General features: G+C 40.1%; 2 protein-coding genes across 15 annotated transcripts in view; one reads left to right on the top strand and one right to left on the bottom strand.

The window, feature by feature from the left end:
* LOC130707527 (EF-hand calcium-binding domain-containing protein 11-like) overlaps window positions 1-17,237 on the top strand; it is a 215,081-nt gene extending 197,844 nt beyond the window's left edge. For 3 of the 11 annotated variants that reach the window (XR_009007431.1, XR_009007432.1, XR_009007440.1), the window contains 4 exons: window positions 12,310-12,551; window positions 13,435-13,487; window positions 14,077-14,222; window positions 17,057-17,237. Coding sequence is in view for 3 of the 11 variants with exons in the window: in XM_057542540.1 (XP_057398523.1) it covers window positions 12,310-12,551; window positions 13,435-13,567 (375 nt within the window). In the remaining 8 variants the exon portion in view is untranslated. Of the gene's footprint in view, window positions 1-12,309; window positions 12,552-13,434; window positions 13,772-13,799; window positions 13,914-14,076; window positions 15,496-17,056 lie in introns of those variants that run through there. The other 8 variants (XR_009007433.1, XR_009007434.1, XR_009007436.1 and 5 more) reach the window with 7 other exon arrangements.
* LOC130707526 (cyclin-Y-like protein 1) overlaps window positions 8,047-18,698 on the bottom strand; it is a 45,760-nt gene continuing 35,108 nt past the window's right edge. For 3 of the 4 annotated variants that reach the window (XM_057542514.1, XM_057542513.1, XM_057542512.1), the window contains 5 exons: window positions 18,240-18,291; window positions 17,148-17,267; window positions 13,159-13,325; window positions 9,719-9,881; window positions 8,047-8,163 (listed from right to left, as the gene is read on the bottom strand). In XM_057542514.1, coding sequence (XP_057398497.1) covers window positions 8,047-8,163; window positions 9,719-9,881; window positions 13,159-13,325; window positions 17,148-17,267; window positions 18,240-18,291 — 619 coding nt within the window. The remainder of the gene's footprint in view (window positions 8,164-9,718; window positions 9,882-13,158; window positions 13,326-17,147; window positions 17,268-18,239; window positions 18,292-18,698) is intronic. The other variant, XM_057542515.1, reaches the window with a different exon arrangement.

Below are 18,698 nucleotides of genomic sequence, written 5' to 3'. Positions count from 1 at the left end.
CAACGTTTTTATGGATAATAAAATCAAAGAAATTCCAATCACCAGAAGGAGAACTAATGAAAACATGTTTTACCTGAATATACTTCATAGGTTTCTCCTGCTGATCCTGTGATTGTTTCATGATTCACTTGAAGAAATGAAGGAAAATACACATAAGAACAGAGACATTACCTGAGATTGTGTTCTATTTTATCAACCCTCCATCTATACTCTGTACTGAAGCAATTTGGATAGAAGTGCTGCTGTTGTGTGTGTCTGGTTTGCAGTCAGAAACTCCCAAAACTTCATCATTCAGCAGTTAGGTCCACAACTTTGTATTAAGGTCTAAATACAAGTCAGGGAACCCAGATAAGGTAAGAGGATATATGGTTCTCCCTCTGTATTTGTGGGTAATTGGTTCCAGTCGTCTCCCTCCCCCCCCCGTGCCACCCCATACCAAAATCCATGGATGCTCAAGTCCCTTATATAAAACGGTGCAGTATTTACATATAACCTACGCACAATCCTCCCATCTTCCCCCGCACCCTCCTTTATACTTTAAGTCATGTCTAGATTACTTATAACACCAAATACAAATCCTAAGTAAGTAGTTGTAAATATAATGCAAATGGTTGGTGGTGTGCAGCAAATTCAAGTTTTGCTTTCTGTAACTTTCTGAAACTTTTTTCCCTAAATATTTTCAGTCCATGGTTGGTTGAATCCACTGATGCAGAACCTGTGGATACGGAGGGCCAACTGTAAATTGATTTAGAGTTGGCACTTCCCTGACAATCTGGACCGATGCTTAGTAAACCTGAGATAGTTAATTTAGCATCAAAGTGAGTACTATGAGCATTATTAGATTGGTACATGTTAGGGCATTTGGGAGAACAGAAAATACAGCAGTTGAGCTGGATCCTGGTGCAAGAGCCGCTGTGCCTGACCCGGACAGGTCTCTAGTGGGCACGTCTTCCCAATGCTTTCTCGTTGTTCATTTCCCCCAGTGGAAAAGGGGGGCACTGCTGGACTTAGGAAGTTGGAGAAATAGGTAATAATGCTTCTTTTCGTGATTTAGTCACAGAGCTCTTACGTGCAACAGAATGAGAGGAAGTAGAATGGTTCTGTGCATAGATTTGGGAGCTAGACTGATTAGGGATTCAACTCCCAGCTCCATCATTCATGGGCTGTTGATCCTGAACAAATTACTTAAGCTCTTAGTACTTCATTTGTGTACTGCATCTTAGTACTTTCTCATCTGTGAAAGGGGGATAATGATAGTACTTATAGTTTAGGGTTGAGAGGATCTAAAAGATTCAATCAGGTTAAGGTAAGTAAAACAAGGAGGAAGCAGCCATTCAGGCATGGAATGGAAAGGGAATTGAAAGACTAGTTTTCAAATTTGTGTCTGCATAAGAATCATTTGGGGTTCCTATTAGAAATGTAGATTCCCAGGCTTCAGCTCCAGGAATTGAGATTAATTTGGGATCCAAGAATTAGGTCTTTTGGTTCTGTTTTAGTAAACTTTTAGAATTATTTTAGGTTTACAGAAAAGTTGCAAAGATATATCCATTTTGCCTTAATAGTAACATATTATCATAGCACATTTGTTAAACTAAGAAGTCAACATTAACGCACTACTGTTAACTCCAGACTTCATTTGGATTTCACCAGATTTTCCACTGATGTTCTTTATCTGTTCTAGGATTCCACATTGCATTTAGAGAAGCTTCATTTCTTACAGGGACTTTCAGCCCATGAGAGGCAGGTGGTCTGGAGACCACATCTTGAGAAACACTAGGACATGTCAAGGGCTGAGGAAGGTCAAATTGCCCCATCCTCACCACCATCCTGGTGGTGGGGGTGTTGGATATAGAAATTTGATTTGAAGAGTTGGGATGGAATCCTCTCCCTTAGATGAGAGGGGTTACCTTAAGAAGTGAGGCATCTATTCCTAATGCCAGATGAAATGAGTTTTGGAGTTTGGAAGGTGGGGTTGCTGCCTAGCCTGAGGAGATACATCTAGGGTTGTGGGCAGATCAGGGGAGTGAGTGCAGCAAATTGGGAACAACTACTTTGTGGGAACACAGGAGGGCTCAAGTAGTTGATTAAAGGGGATTACAAGGGGCCAGTTAGCCCGTGAGCCATATAAATCCTGTATTTCCTGGAACCTGGTGATAGTGTTTTAGAAATGGGTCACAGTAGTAACCAACATCAAGCACTGCCACATTGGACACGAGCAGAGAGTCAAAGGGTGAAGCTGAGATGACCTTGTTGAGAGAGGGCAGTGGGAGGTGGACAAAACACTGATGCCCTGCGTTTGGAAGAGTCGGTTCCCACAGCGAGGAGATCAAGGGCCACCATCTGGGGAGCTAGAAGTAAAGGTCAGTAGAATTGAGAACGGTAAGATGAAGGAATAGATGTTGTAAGAAAAAGCTAGCAGAGTAATTTGAGGTCTTGAAGTAGAGATCGACATATTCTTGAGGACCTTAGGTTCTGAGGCTGTCACTGACTTTCTCTAATCACATTCAAATTATTTAGCTGCCCTCATAGCAGTTAAGTAATCACCTAACCTGTTCTTTTTTTTTTTTTAAAGAATATTAACCTCTTTACATTTGACTCTGGATTTCTCTTAATTTCTATACTACTTCACTTTCCTGGTTCTTTCTGCATGTTAGAGATCCTAAACCATAAACTGGTATTCATAACATTTCTTTCACATGAAGTACATGTTATCTCATCTGCCAAACCCATTTAAAATGGACTAGTGGAAATTGCCTCAGAAGCCAAACAGATTGCACCTGTGTACAAGGGACCAGGTGTCTCTGAAGGGCTCCTAGATCTTTTGTATTCTTGCTGGCATGGTGTCAGGCTGGCCAGGCTGGTGAGTGGCTAACAGTTCAGATTTTAGGTGATCTAATCCTTAACTTGATAGATGCTGGGTGTAATCTACAGATTCTGCATAGAAATTAGCACTTACCCCTGGGAGAGCCCCTACCAGCTGTCAAGTGCTTTACCAAATAGCTCTATACTCAAGAATGCGGCTTCTGGGTGAGGGAACAGTCGTAGTCATTTTACATGTGGTTAGAGAGAAGTCTTGGGTGATGAAAGATTTTAGCTAACCTACACGCTATAGGTAAACATTTCCAAAAACATTGCATAACCTGAATACAGAGTGAATTGTTTTCCAGTAAATACTGGCTTCAGCATTTTTCAAAAATCAAGGAATGGTATATTTTATAGAATGGGAAAACTAAGAAATGAAATTTGACCTGTTGTAAAACTAGGATTTAGTGCTGTTGAATTTCAATAATGGGCATACAGGGTACATTAGGAGTAAATGTGAAAGAATAGGGTCATGATGGACTCTGATACAGGGTGGAAAACATTTCTCTTAACCAGAAACACTGGGCCCTAAGAAGTTGTCTTAGGGTCAACCACATGAATTTAACATACAAAAATGGCAATTTAATTTGGTTCAAACATACATTTCAAACTTTTGTCTTTTCCTTGTAAAGAATAAAGTTCAGTTCACGGTATACCAGAGTTAAAATTGCACAGATGTCAGTATTCCAATAGAGAAAAATCATTTTTTTTTTAAAGCGAAAAAATAAAATTTGAGTTCAGGTAGTCAGATATTCTTTTATAGTCTTACTACTTTAGGGAACAAACCCTTCCTAGGTATAAAAATCTGGAAAAAAATGCCATAGTTGCCACCCTATTAATAACTAGTTTCCATGCCCCATATTTGTTGGAGAACCTACTTTGTGATGTTTAAATTTTTACCTTAAGTTGCCTCAATTTCCCATTTATTAAAATGGCTGTATTGCCTCTAGAATTAAAGCTGAAGGGGAAAAGCAATTTTTAGCGATTCCCCTTATTCTACCAACTTGTTCTTGAAGCTACAGTCATGCCCAATGTTCCTACCCCCAATTTTTTTTTTTTTTAAAACCTTCGACCGGGCTTCCCTGGTGGCGCAGTGGTTGAGAATCTGCCTGCTAATGCAGGGGGACACGGGTTCGAGCCCTGGTCTGGGAAGATCCCACATGCCGCGGAGCAACTAAGCCCGTGAGCCACAACTACTGAGCCTGCGCGTCTGGAGCCTGTGCTCCGCAATAAGAGAGGCCGTGATAGTGAGAGGCCCACGCACCGTGATGAAGAGTGGCCCCCGCTCGCCGCAACTAGAGAAAGCCCTCGCACAGAAACGAAGACCGAACACAGCCAAAATAAATAAATAAATAAATTTAAACCTTCGACCACTCGAGATAGGTCAGCATTTCTGCTTAGTAACTGGCATATTACTACGCGGTGCAAACTATTGATATAAACAGTGACTTGTGATAGATTTTTTTCCCCTTCTGTACTAAATCAGATCATTTCTCCTCATCAGCAACTTCACAAGAACAAAGTTAAAGATGTGACCTTAGGAAGGTAACTAAGGTGGATGAAATACGACGGCAATACTATCAGGACTGATGGAATATTGCTCAAGTGCAGTGGCTAGGGTCTAAAAGAAACTTTAGCGATCTGGTGTATTTCCAGCTGAATGCTAAGTGAAGTAGCAGGTTAACGTCAAATGACGTGGCTTGTGTAAAAGTCACCCTCCTAACAGCAACCACAATTCTACTGCTTCCTGTTCTTCCATTTTCTTTCCTGTTCAATTGCTTGAAACCCTCACACAACAAGTTCTGATTCTACAGTATTCCTGTAATTCCTTTCTCTGTGTATTTACCTACTTTTATCTTTCAATGTGCATTTCCATCTTGGCACCATAACAAACAATTCAAAAATGCCATCTAATGCATTATGCCACTGAGCACTGTAGCCAGTGATTTTAAGTGTACTAGATTATCTTCAGGTTGAAAAGAGCGTAAGCTGAAGAAATAAATGTCTACATCTTAACTAAAGGCAGGGGTCAAAACAACTTATGAATGGTTAGTTTGAAAATGCTTTAAGGCCCGACTATCAGAGCTGACTGAAAACATTTGAGTTAGGCAGAGTTGTAATGTTATGTGAATAGTGAGAAGTGTTACAAACACAGTAGCCATATATTTGAATTAAAATAGAGTTTATTAGCTTTTCTTTTAATATAAACATGAGGAAGAAAAACCACGTAAGTTGTAGCATTCTTTTCAAAATAAAACTGCAATCAGTACTTGAATTTCCAAGCTCCAAACTCCATAAACAATATTTTTTGAGGTGGTAGATTGTAGTATTTTATATACCATAATTTATCATTTATGTCTCTGTCCCTTAAAAATGATGGAACCTGCAGCACTCAGTAGAATGTGAAGCCTTGCTATAAAGAGAGAAAGTACTTCTGGCCCAGAAATGCTTTGTTTACAGGCAAAATTCCTAGGATTACATCTGAGAAGGTAGGAGGAGAAAGATTTCACATAGTTGAGAACACTTTTTTTTTTTTTTTAATATTTCAAGTTTAGGTGACATCGTTACCAATCTCCAAAAAGACTGATTACTGGACCTCCTGCCTTTTAAAGCCTGAGGTAAGGGTTCCTAAGGTTTATATGTTTCCTCTTAAATAGAAATTGAAGTGAGACACCTACAGCCAGGTTAACACACAGGATAGAAAAGCTGTTTCGTATCACTTACTCTCCTGTCCCTACTATTAGGGTCCAGTTCCTTTCAATTTATTACATGTGAATTAACACTGTTGTTCATAATTCCTTTACCAAATCTAGAAAAAAGAAACTTAGGTGATCAAGCAGGTAAGCAGCCCAGCCTTGCAAAGGACTATTTTAAAAAGAGGAGGGGAGGTATCCCCTCAAGTCTTAGTGCAATTTTAAGCTTTGATACTTGTAGAAGTATAAATGCCACAAACTTACAAAACATCATTTGAAAGTTTAATCGAATTTCTTCTAAACTCATTTAGTTTTGTAAATTTTAAACGTTAAGCGTTTATTGTTTTATTTTTTATTTTTTACAATTTATGTATTTATTTATTTATGGCTGTGTTGGGTCTTCGTTTCTGTGCGAGGGCTTTCTCTAGTTGTGGCAAGTGGGGGCCACTCTTCATCGCGGTGCGCGGGCCTCTCATTATCGCGGCCTCTCTTGTTGCGGAGCACAGGCTCCAGACGCGCAGGCTCAGTAATTGTGGCTCACGGGCCTTCCCAAGCCAGGGCTCGAACCTGTGTCCCCAACAAGAGAGCCTGCGACAGTGAGAGGCCCACGCACCGCGATGAAGAGTGGCCCCCGCTTGCCACAACTAGAGAAAGCCCTCACACAGAAACGACCCAACACGCCATTAAATAAATTCATTAATTTAAAAAAATAAAAAATTAAAAAATAAAAGCTTAATGTTTAAAATGTACAAAAGTAAATGAGTTTAGAAGAAATTCGATTAAAGTTTCAAGTGATGTTTTGCCAGTCTAGCATTTATACTTCTGCGACAGTGTTCTGGAGTATCCAAGCACACTATATTAAAGCTTAAAATTGTTGTAAGACTTTTGGGACACCTTCTATTTCATCACCGGCTTGTTAATTACTGGACCACCATGTTGGCTGGAATTATGAAAATATCCTTTAATACAAGTATAGAACAAAGAGGAAAATCATCACAAAATCAGAAGCACCATTATAGTTAACAAGAAATGCAGCATGGACCCAATAGAAGGAAATAACCTACTTTCTCTGTTTATGATCGCAAGCATGCTAATATGCTAATAAGTACTGCCTGCAAAGAATTTGGATGACATGTGTTATTCAGCAGCTTTTTGGTTTAAATTGATTGCCAATAATGACTAGCAGCTTCAATGATCTAGTAGGGAGGAAGAACCCTGCAAAACCTAACGATGCTACAACAGTCTGTTCCGAAGTTTGGCTTTATGAGTTGTTAGGAGTCCCATGTTTTTTTTGTGTGTGTGTGTTTTTTTTGTTTGTTTGTTTGTTTGTTTTTGTTTGTTTTTTTCTTTTTTTTGTTTCTTTTTTGTTTGTTTTTTTGTTTTTTTCTTTTTTGTTTTGTTTTTTTCTTTTTTTGTTTTTTTTGTTTTTTCTTTTGTTTTTTTGTTTTTTTCTTTTTTTTGTTTTTTCTTTTTTTGTTTTTTTTTGGTTTTTTTTGTTTGTTTGTTTTCGTTTTTCTTTGTTTTTTTCTTTTGTTCGTTTTTTTTGTTTTTTTCTTTTTGTTTTTTTTTGTTTTTTCTTTTTTTTGTTTTTTTTGTTTTTTGTTTGTTTGTTTTCGTTTTTCTTTGTTTTTTTCTTTTGTTCGTTTTTTTGTTTTTTTCTTTTGTTCGATTTTTTGTTTTTTTTGTTTTTTTTTGTTTTTTCTTTTTGTTTTTTTTTTGGTTTTTTTTGTTTGTTTGTTTTCGTTTTTCTTTGTTTTTTTCTTTTGTTCGTTTTTTTTGTTTTTTTCTTTTGTTCTTTTTTTGTTTTTTTCTTTTTGTTTTTTTTCTTTTTTTGTTTTTTTTGTTTTTTTCTTTTTTTTGTTTTTTTTGTTTTTTTTTTGTTTTTTTTTTTGTTTTTTTTGTTTTTTTTGTTTTTTTCTTTTTTTTGTTTTTTTTTTGTTTTTTTTTGGAGTCCCATTTTTTGATGGTAATACTGCACTGATTCTAAAGGAATATGCAGCAGTATGGGACAGTGAGGCAAGAAAAACATAGAAGTTATATAGTTAAAGTCTAAAGTCTTTAAATAGTTAAAAGTCTTTATATAGTTAAAGTCTAAAGTCTTTAAATAGTTAAAAGTCTTTATATAGTTAAAGTCTAAAGTCTTTAAAGTCTAAAAATTTAAGCTATTAATTAAAAAACCTCACATAGTTCTCAGCTATCAGATATCTGTGTGTCGACTGGGAGCAGATATCTGTGCATGGATTGGGAGCTTTTAGCTTTGGAGTGGTTTTTGTAACTCTGTTTACAATAAAAAGGACAGAAGAGCGTGTTACATTGACGAGGTCCCGTTCTTTCCTATGAGCATAATCTTCGCTTGTCCATGAGTCTCTTGAATTCAATGTCTTTCTTTAAGGTGAAAATACTAACTTTGCTGGTTTCTGAGCAGGAGAGGTGCTATTTCTCCAGTCCTTGTTTTGAGGGGTTTATGATGTTACAACCCCTCACTTCTCCCTTAAGAGAGGATGGCATTGGAGCGCTGAATACCAATGAAATTATCAGCACTGAAAGACCTTCTCATAGCAGCTCTACACACGTCTTTGTATTCGTCGTCACACAATCTGGAAATGGCCTAGGAAAGTCAATCAGGTAGAACATAGGTATAATTAGGGGGGGGAAAAATGTTCGGACCTTAAAAAAACAAAAAAAGCATCATTGATAAGCCACACATCTACATTCGTTTAGATAGTTCATAGTTACTGCTACTTTGGATAGCTGATATCTACACTAACTGACAATTCCCTAAGGTAATAACCTTTAAGGGCTATGATTAGATTGCTGGGGCAAGGGGTAACTTGCCCTAATAACTTAGAGTTACTTAAAAATTGGGTTCCTAATGATAGGCTCCTAATAGCAATATCATCTGTTACCTACACACGTGATCCTTAAACGTAATGGACATACACTTGGGCAAAATCAGTGTTTACTCAGCTATTCAACTTCTATTCAGTTTTCATTAGTTATTACATACTCTAAGAAAATTTTAATCAGGTAGGTATGTGCTGAAGGTAGGAGAGGTCTAATGACAAGCTCTGAAAGGTGCTATTTCACTTGCACATAAATTATGGTAGAAAAACATCTTATTCTAAAGTACCACCAAGGTACCACAGAAAGTATCCATTTTAAATGTGTTCATTTCAGTTGTGAATTTTGCTGTATACCCACCAAAAATCATAAGCCATAAGTATTACTTTGTTCCATGTACGTTACCATTTATATTAAAAACTCATGTACTTTCTACAGCCAGTATCTGAATCCACATTATACCTTCCAAGTATAGGTCTCTCAGGTTAGCCACGGATGCTTTGTCTAATAAACTCATGGGACTGAACTGTGATACACATACACACACACACACACACACACACACACACACACACACACACGAACTGCAAGCTGAGTAAAAAACAGTTAAGAGGGAATTCCCTGGTGGCGCAGTGGTTAAGAATCCGCCTGCCAATGCAGGGGACACGGGTTTGAGCCCTGGTCCGGGAAGATCCCACATGCCGAGGAGCAACTAAGCCTGTGTGCCACAACTACTGACCCTGCGCTCTAGAGCCCGTGCTCTGCAACAAGGGCAGCCACTGCAATGAGAAGCCTGCGCACCGCAATGAAGAGCAGCCCCCGCCCGCCGCAGCTAGAGAAAGCTCGCGTGCAGCAGCGAAGACCCAATGCAGCCATAAATAAATAAATACATTTATTTATTTATTCAAAATATCAAGACAGTAGAAATAGTCCAAAACATCAATTATTAAAAAAAAAAAAAGACAGTTAAGAGTGGTAAGTAGATTATGTAGGTACATATGATTAGGGATACAATTTTAAGAAATTATTCATGTATGGTTATATGTAAGTGTAGAGGTTCAAATGGAAAACCATTAAGAACAGATTAAATATGATTTAAAGTATTCTGAATTATGGTTACAGAAGAGACAATTTTTTTTTTTATAATGTGGGATCCCTGTATAAACCACAAAAGACACAGGAAATATGATGCCAACGGGTCAATAAGCTCTTCAAACTGTTAACAGCTTTCCATTTTCCTAATCACTGCTTAATATAATTTAACTACAGATGTGGCTTCAGTGGCTGACAGAAAACCCCAGTTAGTGACTTCACAGCCTTACCTTTAAGTTCTGTGCTCTTTCTTCGCTAAGAGGAGTGAATAGAACATTCAGGTTGTTGTCATCTGCTAAGGAGCGAAGGTCAAAGTAGTATTTGGCATACACACTGAAAGGAACATTAATATTAAAATGAAGTAGCTCCAGGCAGTGCCTTTCCATCTCATTCCTGGGGGAGGAGGAGAAGACAAAACCAACACAGGACAATTTCAGTCAAATGGGCTATCTTCAAAAATACCATTCTGAGCTACTAGGATGGCTCTAAATACTGTTCTGAAACAAATAATGGCTACCCAGCTGGATTAATACCCTAATGTTCAAACAAGGTACAGCTATTTGTGGTCCTTTCTGCGTCCCAGCACTTTGAGTCTGGGACAAGGGGGAAGAGGTTATGGCCCTCTTATGCACTCATGCTGCTGACTCAGGGGCTCATTCTTCAGAGTTCCATTAGTGCAGCTGTACGAGTCATGCTCCACACTCACTCACAAGGCCCCGCTATAGTGATCAGATGAAAGGAATGATGGATGCTGTTTATTAGCTCTGAAGAGCTTGCAGACATTTGCACGGGGCTGAGGACAGGAAGGGGCTCACTGAGGTGGAGACGAGCCAACACAAGGCGTGGGCACATCACCACGGCAACCAAGGGATCCCTCGAGAGCCACTGCTATTATCTCTGAGGGGGGAAAACTCTTGAGGCAACAAGGATTCATCTCAAGTAAATAAATAAATAAGCTACATTCGATGGGAAAGGGAATCCCCCCACCCCCACCCCGTGCATGGGGCTGTGTCAAAGGGCATAACGCAAGTTTCTGTTCACCTTAAAACCTTACTAGGGTGAGTTGTCGTCACCATGACAGGACAGGATGCACTTTTGAAGCTTAGGAAGGCAGTAAGATTATGTCTCAGCTAGACTAAACCCACTTTACGACACGACCTCTGATAGAGCAGTTGTTTCCCCCGGTGTTAGGAGAGCAGCCCAGAATGTTCAGACCTACCGCCCCTTGCCAGGACAGACTGCACACGCCCACAGAGGACGAATTCAATGAAGTGGGAAAGTAGAGTGCTGGGAGCAGGCTTCTGCTATATGACCATATCCAGCCATTTGCTTGCCAAATGTTTAAGTAAATAAATATAAAATTAGAGTAAATCTTACCACTTTCCACAGCAATCACTTTAGAGAGTTGATTATATAAAAATGATAAATACCCAAACAAACATGCAAGTGGCTTATTTTACAATACATTTGGTTTCTTGGTTTTAAAGTGTTAATATTTTATCCATTGGATAAATCAACAAATGCTCCATGTTCTCCTGTATGGAGAGCAGAGTATGAGCAGAAATGAGGTTTCTCATTTGTTGAACTTTAAACCTAACTGAACCTACTTCCAAAATTCATTTCCTGTTCATACGGCCAGAAGTCGATAGCAATGTAAATCAGATAATGTTTTGATAATCAGCTAATCAGGACTTAATTTACTACAGGAATAAATGCACTTCACGATCCCTTTTATATTTTCTCCACTAATACATTTTAATTGTGTGGAAATACAGTACTTCATAGGATTAACATGTCTATTAATAGAGCTTTCATCACTGAAGAAAAGCATTATGCCTACAGAATATGCATCTTCTGTGTTTTCTGCTGTTCTTAAATGGCTAGGTGGCTGAAGAGCCTACCACTTACAGGCGCAGCAAACTGTCTGAACGGCAGCTGCTCAGTTTAACTTACTCTTTTGAAGGGAAATATATATTTAACAAGACACAGAGATGTTAGAAAGTTTTAAGGAAAAGCTGATAGACAGCAATTTTTCAATTCAGACTCAAAATGAGACCATTACAAATAGTAGTCAACAGCAGAGGGATGAAACAAATGTGTATTAGACACTTTGTTGTAATGCTTCCCAACTCCCAAAGATCATAAACAAAAGCAGCCTATTATAAACATAACTCCTGGTGATTCTCCGTTCTACACAGAAAAGCGTTGTTTAGAATTAGTTTCTTCATAGCTGGACAGTGCCGCCAATGCTCCTGGGCTCAATGTCTGTGAACACCCACACGTTTCCCTGCATGTTCTCGGATGTTGTACCTGGAGAACCAGAGCCCCAGTCAGCTCAGTTGCAGATTCTGGGAAAATTTCAGCTGCCATCATGGCAGGGATGGTGTTCACGATTACAAATTTTCCTTCCTTCAAGGGACCAGTTTAAAGACTGATGATAGTGTTGGTCAACGTCACTTTAGTTTCTGCAACTTCCAAAAGTACTTCTGTTCATTTCAAATTCATTATCTGCTGTTACACTGTTCGCTAAGATCGCTACCAGCAATATCACCATGACCACCTGGTTTACATGATCACCAAAGTGGGCATTTTCACCAAAAGCCACTTTGACAGCTACTGACAGTCACCGGTCCCTTCTCTTAGTCACAACTTTCCTCGCTTCAGCTGTAAATATGCACTTTGGTAATTGTGAATTATCCAGAGTAAGGGGCAAAGGTAACAAAAACAAACTCTTGCCCCTGCCTGCCATCTTGATCGGCCTCTGCTGTCCAATATAATCAAGAGGTGTCCTTTCCCATTTTCCTGAATGCCACCCACAAAGACAGGTTCACTGTCAAGCGGGCACTTCGAGAGTCTGCTGGAATTACCTCTCTGGCTCATCCTGCTTCCCACCCTTGGGGCCCTTCACCAGAGCCAGATTGGAAGCCTGGCGTTTCATGCCCATGTGAGCGTGCCATCCGTGAGGAGAACCTGCCTAGTTAACTCAAGGCCCCACAAAGTGCCGCTGTGTTTGCTGAGTGCCCTGGGTGAGGCCCCAGGGATGCTTCCCGGACTACCTGAGAGGTAGGTGTTTCCTAACTCAGCAGACTTTAGGGGAGGAGACAGGAACACAGGGATCTGAAACCTTTATATGTGGCTACCTGTACATCCTAGTTTCTGTAACAACAGAACCTCAGATCAAAAGGAGAAAAAGACCAGCAAAAGCAAATACACAATGGGTGACTCAGGTTGAAATTAGAACCTGTCAGTAGTCTAGAGGCCCTAAGACCTTAACAGTGGCCACTTGCTGCAAAGACCAGGCATGTGCCCCTTAAAAATGGACTGGACCTGGTAGACAGCTTTAAGAAAGCTGTCAAGTTACTGACTGTACCATGTTGTTCTGGTAGTGAGCTTGTAAAATGTTTGGCAAAAACCACCAGAAAAATAATTTCAATTTATCAAGCAGAATATTACAACAATAACACATCAAGACCTACCAATTAATGAGGGGAAATACAAATTGTTATACTACAGCTAGATAGAAAGAAGTCTGTAATTTTATGTCTATTTCAGCTCTCTGCACAAGGTAACCTTTCTTAAAATGTAACATTTCTTAAAAATGTAAACTTTATGAGAGCAAATGAGGTATTGGAAAATGGTTAGAAAGTTCACGGTAACCTTACAAACTCACATGTCCTCAACTGTAACGTCCTCGAGGATCTGGCAGTAGTCCACATCCCATACAGCCTGATCGTCCCAAAGCTTGGAGGCAAGAAGAATGGCTCCCAAAACAATTCTTTTCCAGTTAGTGGGGCACATGTCGATCTCAGCATAAGTTAAAAGCCTTTCTAAGTAAACCTGCAAAAGTAGAGCACTGATCTTTGATTTTAGTTCAGTTTAAGTGCCGTGATAAGAATTGTTAGGAATGACAGATTTCATCTCTTTTTGACACCCCTTTTATTCCTAGGTTCTACAAAGACTTTGCTCAGCCAAGCCAAGGCCAGAGGCCAGGTCACAGTTGTAAGTCAGATATTTCTGTTAGTCTGATATTTCTACTCTGCCCGTGTGAATTTCCAACCCAATTTTGGTCACAGGAATGAAAGGACATCTCAGCAAAGGGCATTCTAAAGACACGCATTGTGTTATTACCTTCCCACTTGTCAAGGGCAGCACATACAGCCCAGTGTCGACTTCAACTGTTCAGTAAATGCTTGAGTGCCTATCACGTGCAATGTTAACTACAAGACTGGTGGTGGTTGCATGGCGATTTTACATAACGCTTGAGTGTGTAAAATTCTGGTCAGACTGAGCACATCTTTACCTTCTCTTCAGAGTCACCAGTCCTTTTGTGGCATGAACTTGAAGATAAAAACTGGTGGTCAAGAGAGCCTCCCAGTGGCTGCTGCGTGGCACAGCAGGACAGGCAGTCCAAAGGGGCTTGACAGCTAGCTGGCAAGTATTCCCATATTTTAGTGCCTTTTTAAGGAACACACATGCATACAAAGGGTAGTCCTTTTCAGATCCCCAATTTTTCACATCTCCATTATCATTTCATTATTCATTTCTGTCTTACATAATCTGCAGCTTAGTCAATTCTTTTGGTTTTAAGGTGGGAAGACCTGCCTGTGTCTGTATCCCTGGGGCTCCTCTAAACCTGCCGGTTTGTGAGATGATTTCATGGTTTCTTTTACATGTATCAAATGTCTACCCTACAAAGAACTGGATGGAGTTAACAGCTGAGCAAAGATTAGAGAGGTAAGCTGTGATTTGTTGTTACCTCTGTAGAAGAGTGTATATGCCATTTGACAAAAAGAAAAATGTCCAGTTTTTAAAGAGTCTGTTTCCTCTCTGAAGGGTTATCAGATTGACAGCTCAGATTCGCCCATGCCCTCCAAACTCTACTGTGTTTTCAAACACGGGTATTGAGATTATATGTTCTTAGTGAAATTCGGCTCCCATTCCCCAAAGAACTCAGCACTCTCTAGTACCCTAAGAACGACTCTCCCCGCAAGGTTCAACTCTCTACTTTATGGGACTAATCAGAGGCACTGAAACGACACTGGCAATCTCTCAACTTCCTCTCACCTTTGTACTGGCAAACTTGGTACACGTGCCGATATTCATTTATCCCACTTGCCCTCCTGTCTCGGAGGAAGCGAGATTTCTTTCTTTTCACTGAAGCTAACTCTCCTATGAATGCAGTTGATCCCACCTCACTTCTGCAGAGCACTGTGCCCACAGTTAGTCTCTTTTTGAACAACTTCTCCCTCTCTGTCAGAGGCTTCCTCCAGTGGGAATGCTTCCATGTCCCCAGCCTGTCCCCCACTGCCCCTAGACGGCGTCCTCAGGGCTGAGGCCAGCTCCTCATCTCCCATCCTCTCCTTAACCCACTTCAGTCAGCCTCCTGCTGCTACCACTCTACAGAGACTACTCTTGCCGTGGTCACCGGTGCCTTCACACAAACAACCCAGAGCTCTTCGTCCCAGAGCTCCACTCCCCAGGCCTTCCCTCATAAATGAAAGAGCACTGCCACACGCCCAGTCGCTGAGACCAAAAACCTGCACTTGAGTGTATCCTGCTCCAATCTGTTAGAACTTCTTGTTATCTCTACCTTCACTGGTACCCTGACCGCTTTTCTGTCTGTCACTTCTGACTTGTATCGCTGCCACTGCCTAACTTCTCTGCCTCCCAACAGACTACAGTCTGTTCTCCCCAAAGCAGCCAGGAGAGCCTCTTAAATTAAGAGTACTTTATGCGCCTGCTCCAGATCTGCCAGAGGTTTCCCATCAAACAAATACCTTCTTCCCGTGGCCTGCAAGTTACGAGGCCCTGTGCGGTAAGGCCTTGTCCTTCCGTGACCTCATCACCTATGCTCTTTCCCTCATTCCCCGCTCGGATCACAATGGCCACCTTGCTTTTCCTTGAACACACAGAACAAGTTCCTGTCTCAGAGCCTTGCACTTGTCCCCTCTGCCCGTAATGCCAGCGTACCTGATCTTCCTCAGTTCAGCCAGGTCCTGGGTTCAAACATTACCTCTTTAAAGAGGCTCTTCCTGAGCTTTCTAGTACGCCCCTCTAATCACTTTATCCCTTTACCTTGCTTTCTCTTCATGGTTTTGACCACTACTTGAAATAGTCATCTCTTAAAAAACACTCATTAAAAAAAAACACTTATACTTTGCTATACACCTGAAACTAACACAACACTGTAAATCAACTGTACTCCGATAAAAAAAAAAAAAAAAAAAAAATTACGTCTTCCACACTTGCTCCATAAAGGCAAGAACTTTATTTATCCAACTTGTTCTCTCCTCCACCCCCCACATGTAGAAAAGTGACACAGAGTAGGTATTCAGTGACATGGTATTTATGACATGAGCAACTTCTTGGTAGCATTTAGCGTTTGGACCATACTCTCCTTCTTGAACCTCTCCTGGTGCCTCTTAGGGTTCTCTGCTGGGTTTCCTACCACTGTAGCCACTCCTCTGGGGATCTGTCCCTTAAGTGCTGACAGTCCCTACAGATCTATCTTCTACCCACTTTTTATTTTACATACTTTCTCTGCATTTGAACAGCTACACTTAATTCCCTCCCTCTAGCTCAGATTCATGCTCCAATCCCATATATTCAAATGATTACTAGACACTGCCATTCTGCTGTCTCGCAGGTACATCAAGCTTAACTTGTCTACAAAGAAATGCCCCTCTTCCAACCCAAATACTCTCCTTCCTGCATTTCCTAGCTCTCCATATGCAAGCACCATTCCTGCCTCTCTCAAGCATGTGCTAAGCACTCCAAGTGGCCTGTAGCTCCAAGAAAAGGCCTGTGTCTGATCCAGTACCCACTGAGGGGTCTCTTTTCAAAAGGACAAGCTTCCTGTCCTAAATTCTGCCTTGATAGGAGCAGGCAGTGAGTGGCCTAAGTATTCCTTCCCTGCAGACCACGCAGCTGACTTTCCCCCCTACAGGTTTGCTATAGGGAGGAGTAAAACAATCCCAACTACCTCTCACTTGAATATGATTTATTATTCAAATGATAAAATCTTACCATAGGAATTAGGAATGGATGACAAAAAGGTCCTTACACAGCTGTAGCTTAGCAGGCTAACTAGAGTAAAGCCTTCTGAAGTCCTACTGGCACCCTAGTCCTGGGCAACTTCACATGCAGGCAATAAGAGGACAGCAGGGATGGTTAACACCATTATCCATTACCCAAGGAACAGAGAACTGAGGGCAGTAGTTCTCAATCAGGACACACATCAGAACTGCCTAGGCAGTACAGTCTGGGACTCAGCTTCAAACTACCCGGAACCTGTTTCTGCCTGTGGACCAGAGCGTTCAGTTATTGCCCCGCCCTACCACCACAACATGCGTCGTCTGTGTGTGCGTGTGTGCACTGTGCGTGCATGTGTCCCCTCAGGTGTGGAAGGAGAAACCAGAAATCTCTCCTGCTGCCTTTAATAGCAATTGTTTTGTGATGAGAAAAGCAATGGCAACATTTTAAATCATAATGATTATTAAAGCTCAAATGTGTATACTTTACTTTCTTTTGATAGCTTTCTCTTAATAAAGTTCTAATGATCATTTCAGGAACCTACTTTCATTTGGGAAAAACAGGACCATACCATGTGTACAAGACAGAAATTTCTACAGATGCTTTATGAAAGAAAAAATATCTTACCAAAGTTACTACTGCACATTCAGCAGTTAGCAGTGCGGCACTAAAAAGAGTACGAACAAATCTGTAAATGAATTCGTGTTCAGGATCATGCTCGAAGTATTCCTCTGGAATCTTTTCTCGCTGAAAGGAGAAAAAATGCAATTTAAGTATCCATGGAAGAAAAATACTTAAAAGTACCCTTAAGATAGCAGTCTTCACACTTGGGCCCACGTGCCCCTTAAAATAATTTTGATTGGGTGACATGTCTTGTAGTCTTTTAAATATAAACAATGGGATCCTAAAATACCACAGTGATCCAGTACTCACCACCATTCATTAAAGAAAAATACAGGCACAACCGCAGAGAATTTATGTATTTCCACGTTCCTCCCCACAGAATTCTAACCAAATGTAAACTATTGGGTTGGCCAAAAAGTTCATTTGGTTTTAAGTACAAATAAAAGACACAGTTTTCATTTTCACCAAGCATTTTATTGAACAATATATTCACTAACCAAACAAACTTTTTGGCCAACCCAATATTTTTAGGCTCAGAAGTCTTGCTGATCACCATATGTCATACTTTTCTGTCATCAACTTTGAAAACACATTCCCAGTGTCCTGTAACCATAAGGCTCTAAGAATGCGCTGTCCTGTACAGCAGTCGCCAGCCACGTGTGGCTACAGAGCACCCGAAGAAGTGAATTTTAAAACTTTGTCATTTTAATTCGTTTAAAATTTAAACAGTTTTCTAATTTTCTTCTTACAGGCCTTATCATATTAGGTTTATTTACAAATATTTATATTGTTTGATGCTAGGGAAAATCATCCTTTAAAAAGATACATTTTCTGTTACTTGGGTATGTTTACTTACCTGCTCACTATTCATACAAAGTGCAACTCGGTTCATATCCATCAACCCCTTATCCAACACGCCTTCGGGAAAATGACTAGACACAACATGGCGTGGGGAAGAAGACTTAAAGGAAGATGAATTTGACTTCGAGCTGGAGGAAGTAATTTTCTTCTAGTAATTAATTTCAAAGCAAATCAGCGTGAAATAAACACAACTGTATAAGAGAAAAATACAACTTCAATAAAACTGACACTTACTGTGAGTGGATGTAATCTCTCATCAAAAATATCCAAGGATCTATCTGCAGCTCTATAAAATAAGAATGTGTATTTAAAAAATTAATTCAGGAGTTACTATCTTAGTAAAATATCTGCTAGGAGTAGAGAGAGGGGTAGAGGAAGCTTAACCTTCAACAAAGCAAACAGTTTTATCAATTCTTCTCCTGGATTCCACCCTTCGAAAGGTTTCCTGACCTGTTTTTACTCAGCACATCAAGTTCTGTGAAATCTTTTCTACAACAACCAGCCAGAGTTGCCTCTATAAGCACTGACCCTCCCTAACAGGCAATGCTAGTAAACCAATATATTTTCACTCCTCTAACCTCACACTGGAATATGCAAGAACATTTTATAAAGCAGTGGTGGTGGGCAATAAATTCTTCTAACTTCAATGAATGTGAATATGAGATTCATGGTTTTTTCCCGTTTTTTTCTCTT

Source organism: Balaenoptera acutorostrata, chromosome 3 (assembly GCF_949987535.1).
Source record: "Balaenoptera acutorostrata chromosome 3, mBalAcu1.1, whole genome shotgun sequence".
In the NCBI taxonomy this organism is placed as follows: Eukaryota; Metazoa; Chordata; class Mammalia; order Artiodactyla; family Balaenopteridae; genus Balaenoptera; species Balaenoptera acutorostrata.
The sequence above is the reverse complement of the archived record's forward strand: the minus strand, read 5'-3'. Positions and strand labels throughout refer to the sequence as shown.